General features: G+C 33.4%; 2 protein-coding genes and 1 pseudogene across 2 annotated transcripts; all 3 read left to right on the top strand.

The window, feature by feature from the left end:
* Window positions 1-2,256: 2,256 nt before the first annotated feature.
* Window positions 2,257-3,489, top strand: LOC114180495 (uncharacterized). The gene has a single exon (XM_085671881.1). The coding sequence runs from the start codon at window positions 2,257-2,259 to the stop codon at window positions 3,487-3,489; it is 1,233 nt and encodes a 410-aa protein (XP_085528007.1).
* On the top strand, window positions 3,467-5,435 carry LOC114180496 (uncharacterized). Its single transcript, XM_028066810.2, has one exon. The coding sequence runs from the start codon at window positions 3,672-3,674 to the stop codon at window positions 5,433-5,435; it is 1,764 nt and encodes a 587-aa protein (XP_027922611.1). The 5' UTR covers window positions 3,467-3,671.
* A 1,754-nt stretch (window positions 5,436-7,189) lies between these two features.
* Window positions 7,190-12,393, top strand: LOC146886808 (uncharacterized; annotated as a pseudogene).
* Window positions 12,394-13,507: the final 1,114 nt, after the last annotated feature.

Genomic DNA, 13,507 nt, shown 5'->3' with positions numbered 1-13,507 from the left:
ACCTTAATTGGATAAAAAAGAATCCGTAAGTACATTATTCAACAAGTTATATCTATTCACTTCGTTATCATAAGCCATATCTTTTCAAGTACTGTTTAGATCTGTTCTTGTGATTGCAGCATGTAGTGGTGTTGGGGAGTTATTAGGTGAGGTTGATTCTCTTGTTTATCAAGCTTGCAAGTGTGAGCTCGTATTTTCTACATCAATGTCAGTGGACAGTTTACATCGGCCATGAGAGCTTTGAGAAGCCCATTCTGGTAGAGAGTTTCTTGTTAAATGTGAAACCTAACTACCCCTTTTGAATGTTAGTTTTGGTTCAAATTTATGATGTTTTTACTATGTTTTATTTTTTTGGATCCATAGGTAGAGTTGCAGGTTTTCCAACTAAAAAAACAGTATCAATATCATCAATAAGGATAAAGTATATTTTCTTTGACTCAATATTCCTTTGATAGGCTTAGCAGTTTCCAAGATTAAATAACATTTGAAAGAACCAAGAGCCTTTAATTCAAATAATGACTATAACTTCAACTGAACTGGATCAACATAATTGATATTAGATCCAATTAAGATCATGTCATCCCCATAAACAAGTAAAATAATCAGTAATGAATCAGATACATGCGGATGGAGCAATGAAGGAATTCAACGTGAAAAATGAAATTTGGAACTATTAAATCAACATAAGCAGCATATTAACCTTAATTACAATACTTAATATAGTTTATATTTGCAGATCTAACTAATATTTTGAAAATATAAATTAAATGTGTGATATGAAATTAACCTTTTACGTGGTTATTTTAATTAAGGCTTGGTTTGATTTTAGATTATTTCTTAGAGTTTAATGATGGTATAGTATAAAAATGTATTTTCAGTATAATTATTGTTATCATTATGTATTATCATTATGTATTATTGTTATCATTATGTTAGACTTCTATTAAAGGATTATAAAGTGTTATTTTTTTTTTATATTTTCCAATAATAATAAATATAAATATGCAGCTTACTATTATTTTTCTTTTTCTTCATTTTCTAGATTAAAGTGATAATTTTCAGTTGAAATGGTTGTTTTTCTCTCAAAAGCATTTGAATTTAGTATTATATATTTTAGAAAAAAACTGATGAGTTTTAGTTTTTTTTTATCTAAAACAATTTTAATAGAAAATTTCACAAATTAAAAATTATTTTTTAATAAACAAAGTAATACCGTATTTTAGTTTAGAATAATTATCTTTAATTATTATTATTTAACTATATGTATAAGCAATTTAAAATTTCAAAATTAAACTTTACTTAGATAAATATCAAATAATTGTAAAAGAAAAAGGCAAAAATGAAAAATGTTGATTGTAGACAGTTTTTTTATTCTCCTTTTATTATATGTTTTTATGCATATTTTACAAACTAATATATATTAAATAGGGACGACAAAATAATTTGTTTTTGCGAAAACTTTTTTAATCCGTCTTTATTTTAATAAAACAGTATTGCATAAATTAGATATAGATATTAGATATAGATATAGTAATATGGAAGATGAATATGTACATTTCATAAACTTCCCAATATCATTCATGTTTTAGACTTTGGTTTATTGTTTAATTTCATTTCACAAAACTCACTTTTAAGGTAATAATTTTCTCTCACCCATCTATTTTAATCTCCATGGTTCGTTTATTATTTTATTTCAGTTGATTCATAAGGATTCCTATTTATTTTAAGAAATTGACGAGTAGAAGAATTTGACTTTTGGCTTTTCTTATTGTTTAGTAATTTAGCTTGTGAATTTTGTCCTTCCTTATTTCATATGTCGCTTCTCTTTCACCACTTTCTTTTCTTCTGTTCCATATAACATTCTTTAGCATATTTATTTTTAAGATTGAGGTTAATTTTTATCTACTATAAAATTAAAACATTGTCCATAAATTAATTTCAGTTGCATAAATTAGTATCTCCAAATTCTTGCATCTTAATTAAATTTTATTTGTGGAATTATGATGTCTACTATCAATAAAAACTGTTGTTGAACTGTTTGAGAGATTCTTTTGTTCTATCTTCATTAGTGAGTTATATAGCTTGTGCTCATAGAATTTATGTTGCTTAGAATTCCTTTGTGTGAATTGTTCCAAAGTCAAATGAGTTGTTATGTTATATTAAATGGTGGTAATGTTGAGTTCACAGATTGGACTACGTGTTTGGCTGTTTCTGAGCTCTAACCAAAAGTAGTGGTGTTAACTTATACACACAACAATGGATCGGAGTTGGATAAATTTTTTACGCACAACAAATGAATATGAGAATGGAGTAGAAGAATTTCTTGAATTTGCAAATATGAATGTTCCGGATAATAATGGAAAATTCTACTGCCCGTGTGTTAATTGTTTGAATGAGAGAAAACTACCGACTGACATTATTCGGGAGCATGTTCTTTGTGATGGTTTCTTAAAGAGCTACACAAAGTGGATATGGCATGGTGAATTAATAGACATGCCAAGTGTAGATGTGTCTGAAGCAGAAGAAGTTGATTTAGAGATGGATGATCGAATGGAGGAAATGATTCGTGATATTGGACATGATTCCTTTCAACGTGCAAATGTGTATGACAATTTGTGCAATGACGCAGAAAAACCTCTGTACGCAGAATGCACTAAGTATACTCGATTGTCAGCGGTATTAAAATTGTTCAATGTGAAGGCAAGAAATGGGTGGACTGATAAAAGCTTCACGGAATTACTTGAGTTGTTGAGTGACATGCTTCCTAAAGGTAACACGTTGCCAACACGCAATTATGATGCGAGAAAGATATTGTGTCCGATGGGTATGGAGTATCAAAAAATTCATGCATGCCCAAATGATTGTGTCTTGTACAGGAAGGAGTTAGCCATGTTACATCAATGTCCACGATGTGGGGTGTCACGATACAAACAAAAACATAGTGAGTTTGAATCTAATAGTAAGGGTCCTTCGGCGAATGTTTTGTGGTATCTTCCTGTAGTTCCACGGTTGAAACGTTTATTTAGCAATGCAAATGATGCAAAACTCATGAGATGGCATGCAGATGGACGTATAACAGATGGCCATTTGAGACATCTAGCAGATGGTTTGCAATGGAAGAAAATTGATTCCATGTTCCCAAATTTCTCCAATGATTCAAGGAACATTAGATTTGGACTTGCTACAGATGGAATGAATCCATATGGTAACTTGAGCAGTAAACATAGTTCATGGCCTGTTCTATTAGTGATTTACAATTTACCTCCTTGGTTGTGCATGAAACGCAAATATGTTATGTTATCCTTAATGATCTCGGGTCCAAGACAACCAGGAAACGACATTGATATTTATTTAACCCCATTAGTTGAAGATTTGAAGATGTTATGGGAGGAGGGTGTTGATATGTTTGATGGGTACATTAGTGATTCATTCAAGTTGCATGCCATGTTATTTTGTCAATCAACGACTTTCCAGCGTATGGTAATTTAAGTGGATATAGCACTAAGGGTCACAAAGCATGCCCTATATGTGAAGAAGGCACATGTCACCATCAACTACAACATGGAAGGAAAACAATATATCTTGGACATCGAAGATTTCTTAGTACAAACCATCCATATCGTAAATTGAAGAAAGCATTTAATGGGTGTCAAGAAAATGAATTAGCTCCAATGGTTTTAAGTGGGTCACAAGTATATGAGCGTGTGAAAGACATTGGGGATGTGTTTGGAAAGATGAAAAATAAAGGCACTTCAAGCAACATATGGAAGAAAAAGTCAATTTTCTTTGATCTCCCATATTGGAGGGTGCTTGATGTGAGACATTGTATAGATGTTATGCATGTAGAGAAAAATGTGTGTGATAGTATTATCGGAACACTCCTCAATATTCAAGGCAAGACGAAAGATGGTCTAAATGCTCGTTTGGACTTAGTTGAAATGGGTATAAGAGAACAATTAGCTCCACAATCACATGGTAAGCGAACATACTTGCCTCCAGCATGTCACACATTGTCTAAACAAGAGAAGAGAAGTTTTTGTGAGATTTTACAAGGTGTGAAAGTTCCACTAGGTTACTCTTCCAATTTTAAAAGACTTGTATCCATGAAAGATCTAAAATTACTTGGATTAAAATCTCATGATTGTCATGTATTGATGCAACAACTTCTACCAGTGGCTATTCGAGGCATATTGCCTAAGAATGTTAGATATACCTTAACAAGATTGTGCTTCTTTTTTAATGCAATATGTAGTAAGGTTATCGATATTGAGAAGTTGGATCAGTTAGAAAATGAGGCTGTACTCATATTGTGTCAGTTGGAGATGTACTTTCCTCCATCATTCTTTGATATTATGGTCCATCTGATTATTCATTTAGTCCGAGAAGTTAGAATTTGTGGTCCAGTATTCTTACGGTGGATGTACCCTATTGAGCGATACATGAAGATATTGAAAGGGTATGTAAAGAACCAATATCGTCCAGAAGCATCAATTGTTGAAAGATATATTGCAGAGGAAGCTATTGAGTTTTGTACAGACTACTTATCACAAGTTGAAGCTATAGGGGTACCGAAGTCTCGTTACCATGGAAGAGATGCTGGTAAGGGTACTCGAAGTGCAAAAGTTATAACTTCGAGTAGAGATGAAGTTCTCCAAGCACATTTATATATATTGAATAACAATAAAGAAGTCATCCCCTATTTAAGTACTCATAAAGATATTGTGAAGAGAAATAATCCACGAATGTCTCAAAAGTGGGTCATTAATGAGCACAACAAAACTTTTTTGAAGTGGTTCAAACAACAGGTTCAAAATGACAATACAACTTCTGATACATTAAATTGGCTAGCAAGTGAGCCAAACTATGATGTCTTATGCTGGAGTGGGTATGATATAAACAATTATACATTTAATACAAAAGACGAAGATGAAAAAAGCACCACACAGAATAGTGGAGTAATGGTTGTAGCTGAATCAATGCATTTCTCAAGTTCAAAGGATAAATATCCGATTATGGCCTCAATGTGCTACTTTGGTGTAATTGAAGATATTTGGGTAATAGATTACACAAGTTTTAGAGTACCTATTTTTAAATGTAAGTGGGTTGATGGTAATACTGGCGTGAAGACTGATGATCTAGGTTTTACCTTGGTTGACCTAGAAAAGGAAGGTTATACTAAAGAGCCATTCATCATGGCATCTCAAGCAAAACAAGTGTTTTATGTCACTGATCCCGCTAACAAAAGGTGGTCAGTGGTTCTCCAAGGCAGAACCATACATTATACTGATTACAATGATGAATTGATACTTGATATTAGCGAAACTCCATCCTTCTCATCAAATATGCCGACCTTGAATGTTGACAATGAAGTAGATGATGTTCATGCCGTACGTGATGACCACAACGAAGGGTTGTGGGAGAACGTTCTAACTTGACCCATTTATTTATGTGCTCATAAACTTGTGTATGGCTTTTCTTCACCCTCTTCATCTTTCTCAGTTCAAGTTCATTGGTACATTTTATCCCTTCTTGTTCATTGTTTTAAAAACTATGATTCATGTGGTTCACTTCATCTTTGTTTCTTTTATATTCTTCATAGGTGGGTAGGTTCGAAGTTTTGGTCAGAAGCCATTACAAACAAGATAACCTAATACCCATTGCTTTCAGGTAACTTTTATATTCTACTTTTTCTATATGATTATGTGAATATTCTTTAAAACCCTAAAGTTACAATAGTGAACTGGTTGATATATTGCAAGATATACATTTATGTGTGTTTATAAAGATTTCAAAATATGAAAAGGAAAAAAGTACGGCTATACATACAACCAACTACTTCTTTGAACTTGCATAAGTTGTCTACTTTCAACAAGAATATTTTGCTTCTAGTGCAGGAAAACGAGAATATTTTGTTCTCAAGGAAAACAATGCATTTAACTATGAATAAAGGTTATTTAACTCGATGAACTAAATATGTCTAAAAATTTGATTCGAAGAGTGGAAAAAAACCCAACTGTGCAATCAAATAGGATGAAAAGACTAATTAAAGTAAAGAAGGAGTAAAGAAAGGAGATGAGTACACCCACACCACTTATAAAGAGTTCAAGGATGATGACTAGGTTACAACAAATATCATTGCTGGATTGATATGTTTTTATTTTTCTTTAATAATATGATATGTTTTTGTTTTCCTTGAATGATATGTCTAGAGTTTTATTAGGTGAGATGATTTGAAGAGTCAATGAAAAAGGATATTATGTTATGAAGATAAGTGAAAAGCCAAAGATGATCAAATTCTTAGATCCTTTAATACATTGTATGATAAATTCAAATAAAGAGTCTTCGAAGTACATTCCTTTTGGTGTTGAAAGAAGATATGCCTGGAAGCACATTTGCATCCAGAGTTGTGGAACTAACCCTTGCAAAATTGTTGTACTACTTTGATTGGAAGCTTCTAATTGGAATTATAAGTGAAAATCGTACATGATAGAATAATTCAGAATCATAGTCCGAAGAAAGCGTGATTTGTTCTAAGTGTGATTCTGAATGCTTCAATTATGTCCAATTCTTCACTTATCTTATAAGGTGTTTCCTTGGCTTTCTTGTTTGTGTTTTCTAGTTTTCTCGGTATAAGGCTTAAGAAGATACATAAGAAAAGAATTGAAAAGTAAATGACTAAGTCAACCATAGAAGTATAAGAGAAAGAACGACCAGAGAAAGAAAGAAATAGGTGATGTGATCCTGTTAGTGCTGGTGGTTGTGTATATATATACAAATTGTTCACAATTGTACTTGATTTTTAATTTTCAGGTTTTATCATATTTGAAATTTGAATAACTTTCACTTAGTAGTTTATTGATTGATTTTGTATATATTCCTTGAACTCCAGATTCTCCCATATTTGAAATGTTTATTTCGTGTTAAATTTGTTCACGATTGAGGTGATTGCTACTTAAATTCCTAAACATTTTAAATACATTGCAAGATAAACTGTTTGTGCTTTAAATATATTTTTCAGATATCTTTGATTAATTCTTTCTTCCTGTTTTATGACTTGAGTTTTTCTTTTATAACATATATGGATAGTTCTGCAATAGACAGTAATTTTTCTACAAGCAGTATTCATATTCACTTGTTAATTTTGTCGAATAGCTCATAGAAATTATTTATTATTTATTTGAATAGGAAAATGTCCGGTGACACACCATTTGGTGACCTTTTACCTTTAAAAGGTGGGGACAAGATTCATACGTGTACCAAAAAAAATGGTAGGCGTGGAACTAGGTTGAGAGAGTTAACAGTCAGTCGTAGTGCGGATCAGAGATTGCCTATCCAGTTTGATATGCAAACTGGTAAAGCTTTGGGAGATAATAACACAAAATTCACCAGCTATGTGGCCTTGCTTGGTAGGAGCAAGTCATCCATTCTTATAGATGATTGGGACCATGTTCCAGAGACAGTAAAGAATCAAATTTGGCTAAGTGTCCAAGTATGAAATCTTAACTTATATAATTTATTACGTACATATATAACTGATATTTAACATATGTAATCCATTCTTATTATACAGGTCACATATGATGTCCCGAACAGTAATCTGTTGAGGACGAAATGGATTTCATTTGCTGGGGAACGATGGAAGGGTTTTAAGACGGACCTTACAAGTCGTTATATCTATGGTCCCTTAAGTGATAGAAACCCTTGTGAGAAGTATCCATTCCTTGATGAAGACACATGGCAGGCTTTTAAGGAAAGGCCATTAAATCCTGTCTTTCAGGTAAATTCATATTATATGTAGGTTTAACTATTTAATTGAACATATTGCTAACATAAATCATTCTTTATACTTTGGTGCTCATAGGCTAAGAGGAAAGCTGCACAAGAGATAGCAAAAAAGAATGTCCACCCTCATAGATTGTCTCGTGGGGGTTATGATAAATTGGAGCAGAAGATGATGAAAGAGGCATCTGCCTCTAATTCCAGTGGGAGTACTGTTACTCATCCTCCTCGCCATGATAAATGGAAAAGAGCTCGTCAAAAACCAACAGGGGATTACATATCTGCAGAAACAGAAAGTGTAGCTAGGTGTATTGTAAGTAACTCAAACTAATTTATTTTTAAATGTGTATTAATATATTTTTTAATCTTAACTTAAAGTTTTTGTGTTGTAGGATGAGCTGGTTGAGCAAAGCACACAAGGATCATTCACTCCACAAGGGCGTGAGGACATATTGGCAGTTGCCATTGGTCGTCCAAAGCATCCTGGACGTGTTTGTGGTGTTAGAAAATTTGTAGGCATCCATCAATTCTTTGGTCCTCCATCAGCTAATCATAATAAAGTAAATATCAATGAGGAAGTCATCATGTCCATCAAAGAAGAAATGAGAGAACAAATGAGGGAGGAAATTAGGGAGGAGATTAAGAAGGAGATGAAGAAAGAGTACTTTGATATGAAGGCACAATTGTTAGCAGACATGAGAGCAGAGTTAGCCTCTCCCTCAGCCCAACCTTGTAATCCTCCTCAACAACCTTCTCTTATTTGTGTAAGCACAAAGGGGAGTTGTGATGTTCCTCTTGAAGAGGCTTCTCTCACTGTTGATGCAGATTACAAGTTGTTCATTGATGATCTCCTACAGTCCTTGGTGGTTTTAGGTAATTTGTCTAATTATATTGTTTTGCATGTATTTGTTTTAGCCTAATTATATTGTCTTATTTATTTTACAAATATTATTTGGTTACCTTAGGTAAAATGTATGCATTGGGGTCAACCATACACCATGCAACCATTGCAGATGATATGATGAGAGTAGTGGTTGTAGATGTTCGAGATGCTACTGCTCGAGTCCTAGTGCCCACTCAAGAGGTTAAGACAGTGGGGCAGGCCCCTGAAAATTTTATCCTTTGGCCAGTTAGATTAGCAAAAGTAATTGCAAAGGAGGTAATTGTCCTTACTTGTTTTAATTATGCATTTATTTACATCGGTGTATACTAATGTTATTTATTACTTTAAATATGTATAGCAGATTAGAGTACAAGAAAAGGAAGATGTGAATGAATCATTACCACAATAGACAATTCTAGAACGACTTGGTGCAATGGCAGCGACTATCGCCTTGCAACCTATACAATTAGAAATGCCTCCCCAAGCCACAAATAGGACCTTCAACACCCCATTTTTTATATGTCAAAAGGATATTTTTAAAGTTCTCTCTGGCACTGATATGTTATGTATATCAGTAATACAACTTTGGTTGTTGTAAGTAAACTTTTATTACTTTTATGAAGTTTGAATATATTCAATATGTTATTCTTATATTATTTATTTTCAATGTTTAAGGTATTTACATCGTAGATGCACTGAGAAGAAGAATGATCATATATATGGATTTATTGATCCTATTGCCATTCAAGGCGTTGGGAATAAAAGTGAAGAGGTTCAAAAGTACCTATTAGAGGCATTTGATGTTGGGAAAAAAGAAGTGTACTTAGCGCCTTATTTGTAGCAGTAAGAATGTCTTTTATACATTAAATTATATTTATGTAAAACATAATTGTATATAATGATATTTGAATCTGTAGGGGTCACTGGCAGTTGCTGATAATTCTTCCTCATAAGTTTGTTGTGGTTCTTTTGTGTTCATCACACAAGAAGCCTAACACTTTGAAAATTAAAAGTACTTTACAAGCGTAAGTTTTTTCTATTAACTTATTTTTTCTGTTATATAATTTAATTTTACTAAGTTCCATATTAGGCACAATTTCAATATACATTAAATTTTACAAAGCGGTTGAGGCTCATTCTAGGTTGCAGGGACAACAAATCACTTCTAGAAAGAAGTTGCAATTCATTGCGCCAACTGTAAGTAGTTAATCTTCAAACTGTTGAAATACAATTATCAAATTTATGATATTATATGAATTTAACTTGTAGTGCTCACGTCAACCGAGAAGCTATGAGTGTGGATATTATACCATGAGGCACATGCATAGAATCATATCCGCAAACATTGTTGACTCATGGGATATGGTAATATGTACAATTTATAAATCACATCTTAAGTATTTATCACTAAAAGATTGTTGACTCAACTATTCATTGTGTAGATTTTCAATGACACATCTCCAATGGATCAAGGAGTCTTGAAGGAAGTTCGTGAGCAGTGGGCTTCATTTCTTTTGAGTGTTTATATAAAATGATGTTAGGTGTTTTATGACTTATATAGTAATTCGTTTTGGAGTAGTATTATATTTCATATAAACATTAGATTCTATTTCACGTAAATATTAGATTGAATGAGAATTGTTTTCTGGATGTTTTGGATAATTATATACAGTATATAAGATGATGTTAGGTATTTTATGACTTATATAGTAATTCACTTTGGAGTAGTATTATATTTCATATAAACATTAGATTCTATTTCATGTAAATATTAGATTGAATGAGATTTGTTTTCTGGATGTTTTGGGTAATTATATACAGGTTTGCTATGAGGTAAGAAGCATAAACGAATGTTTCAAATAAAAAATAATAAATCACTTTTTATACCGGTTGAGGTCATATTTGGTGTAAAATGTGTAACTTTTTATACCGGTTAGAACTATAATCGGTATAGTAAGTCATTTTTTTTCTTACATAACCTTCCATTTCCAAGAGGACTTTCTATACTGGTTTTAGAAATGGTATAAAAAATAAATTTTTTATACCTGTCATGGAACCGATGTAGAAAGATCAAACTTTCTATACCACCTGCATCTATACCGATGCTAGAACCGGTATAAAAAGCCTTTTTTAACCGATATAAAAAGCTTATTTTACACTAGTGAATATATTTTTCTTATGAAAACTATGGATGGAATTAATAATGCTTAAAATGACTAATTTAGGACTAAACTATTTATTTAGACTATGCTTTTCTTCCGAAAATGAAAAGTGAATTTAATGAAGCATACACCAAGATGCTAAAGTTGAAGGGAGTAAATAGTTCTCGTCATCAAATTGTCTTCTTATCTTTGTAAGAAGAGCATGTATCTAATCCATTCTTTTAAGGAAAATGATAAACTGACTCCATATTCTGACCTCTTTTTTGACTCCATGAGATGGCATGCATAGGTGGCTTTTATTTTTTTAATTAAAATTAATTTTATAAAACCATTTTAGATGTAGACGTGGTATTTACTCGAGGATTTGAACCGTTTCTCTTTTCTCCCGCGCACTCACTCGAAGTTTCTCTTCTAACCCATTTCTCTCCGCACAGTCGTAGTTTGTCTTCTAACCGGCAAGGAGTGATTTGTCTCATGAAGGGTTTTTTACTCGAAAATTTGAACAATTTCTCTTTTCTCCGGCACACTCACTCGTAGTTTCTCTTCTCACCCCCTTCTCTCCACGCACTCGTAGTTTCTCTTCTCACTGGCAATGACAATGGTTTTTGGAGTGGTTCATCTGGCGAAGGAAGATAGCAAAAGACGTTGAGCACAAAAGATAGCACAGTGTGGCAGAATCTCCCTCGCGACTAAACCTTGAAAGGCTTAGGGTTTGCGGACATGCCTGCCCAGAAATGAGATTTCAAATAACGAGGAACCCATCGACGTCTTTCTTCGTAAAGAGTGTAAAGACATTCATTAAGTTGTAGATCATACTTTTCAATGAATTTTGCCCACCCATTCTCAAAATCTTCAGCATTATCTGACTCATATACCAATTGTTTTACACCATGCTTGATTTCCTTGTATTTGGTATGTCCCACCAATTTTTCTGGTAGTTTTTTCATGATGTGCCAAAGGCACCAACACTGTCGTGTGTTGGGGAAGACAATTTCAATGGCATTTTGCATGGCCTTGCATTGATCAGTGACAATTCCTTGAGGGGCTTTATTTCCCATGCATCGCAACCAACTTCGAAATAGCCACACAAATGTACAAGTGTCTTCAGCACATAGAAGCCCACACCCTAATAAGATTGATTGACCATGATGATTAACACCCACAAATGGTGCAAAAGACATATCGTACTTATTATTTAAGCATGTGGTGTCGAAGGACACAATGTCACCAAAATTTGCATATGCAGCCCGACTCCTTCCATCTGCCCAAAATATATTGGTTATGCGATTATCTGCATCAACGTCAATTTTAAAAAAAAAAAGTCTTTGTTCAACTCTCTCATACTGGAAAAGTGGTTTAATAAAGCCTGTCCGTCACCTTCCTTCCCTAAAGCGCGTCGTTGCTGACCAACATAGTTTCTTGCGTCTCTTTCAACAAAATGTAAGTTCTCAAACCCCTTACATCACACACCAAAGAATGAAAGCTCTTGTGAATACGCACATCCGCTTCGTCATTTATGTCAAGGGTTCTTTTGGCTTGCATATTCAACATCCTATTCCGACGAATTAGTCTGGACTTGGAAGGACTTACGTCATGATTGTGTTCATGGACCACACTGCTAATCATCCACTTATCTTCTTTTCTAACCACAATAATGCGTGCATGACATTGTTTTCTTTGTGTCGGTAGTGTCTTCATTTCAGGTGGTATGGAGGACACACACTTTCCCTCTCGCGAACACACTAATTTGAAGTAACATAAATGATTGTCATCGTCTTTTCTCGAAGTTTTGATTCTTGTCCCGAAACCACTTCTAATAGCATATTCTTTGTAAAATTTCTTGACGTCGTTAACACTATCAAAATACATTCCAACACACGGAGAAACGACATCCTTAGAGTGCTTTTCGTTGTCTTCCTTATGAATGCCTTCCTCGTGGAAGATAGTTCCACTATCCGTATCTTCTTCTAATAAATTGATGTCCTCCAAAACTATTGCGTTGTTTTCTTGTAAGTAATCCATCTACAAGTAATCCATACAACTCCCTTAGGTTCGAAAAAAATTAACACATACTCATCTAATTTCTAATGCAACAACATACAGAGTAGGACAAAGTTACGTTTTATGGTCATTTTAGTAAGTTTCCTTTGAAAACCATACCACATGACCTTACTATAGAAAGTATTAAATGCATTCATTTTTTAACAACGAAAAAATATATATTGAGTTTTAGGTTTTCTAGTTATGTATTCACCTTCAAACAATGTCTACCACAACAGTACTTACCTCGATTCGTCGGACAGGTTTATACGAAACTTCTTTGTGCAGGTGCGAAATGTTAGGTTCAACATTTATTGCGTTTTGCTATGGTTGGTTTCTCTTGCACTCAAACCAAATTTCTTTTGAAGAAGGAGGTTGGACGAAGTAAAAGCCATTTAATGATCTCTCTGTGTGATGGGTGAGAAGCAATGTAACAGGGCACACTCTTTCAAAGAAAGCAAAATGAGAAAGCTTTAAATTTGTCGTGTTGAAAAAGCAATTGAAGGGTATATTGGTCATTTGGGGTTATGTTTTAAAGTCTATAAAAGTTTGCTGATGTTACCAATCCTTCTACTTGAACTACACATATGTAGGTGCATTCTTCAATTATCGCACACCACCTTGGTCATTATCTACGTTAAAA

Source organism: Vigna unguiculata, chromosome 4 (genome assembly GCF_037176805.1).
Source record: "Vigna unguiculata cultivar grain cowpea cultivar isolate G323 ecotype 2 chromosome 4, ASM3717680v1, whole genome shotgun sequence".
In the NCBI taxonomy this organism is placed as follows: Eukaryota; Viridiplantae; Streptophyta; class Magnoliopsida; order Fabales; family Fabaceae; genus Vigna; species Vigna unguiculata.
Note: the sequence above shows the minus strand (reverse complement) of the source record. Positions and strands in the feature narration are given on the sequence as shown.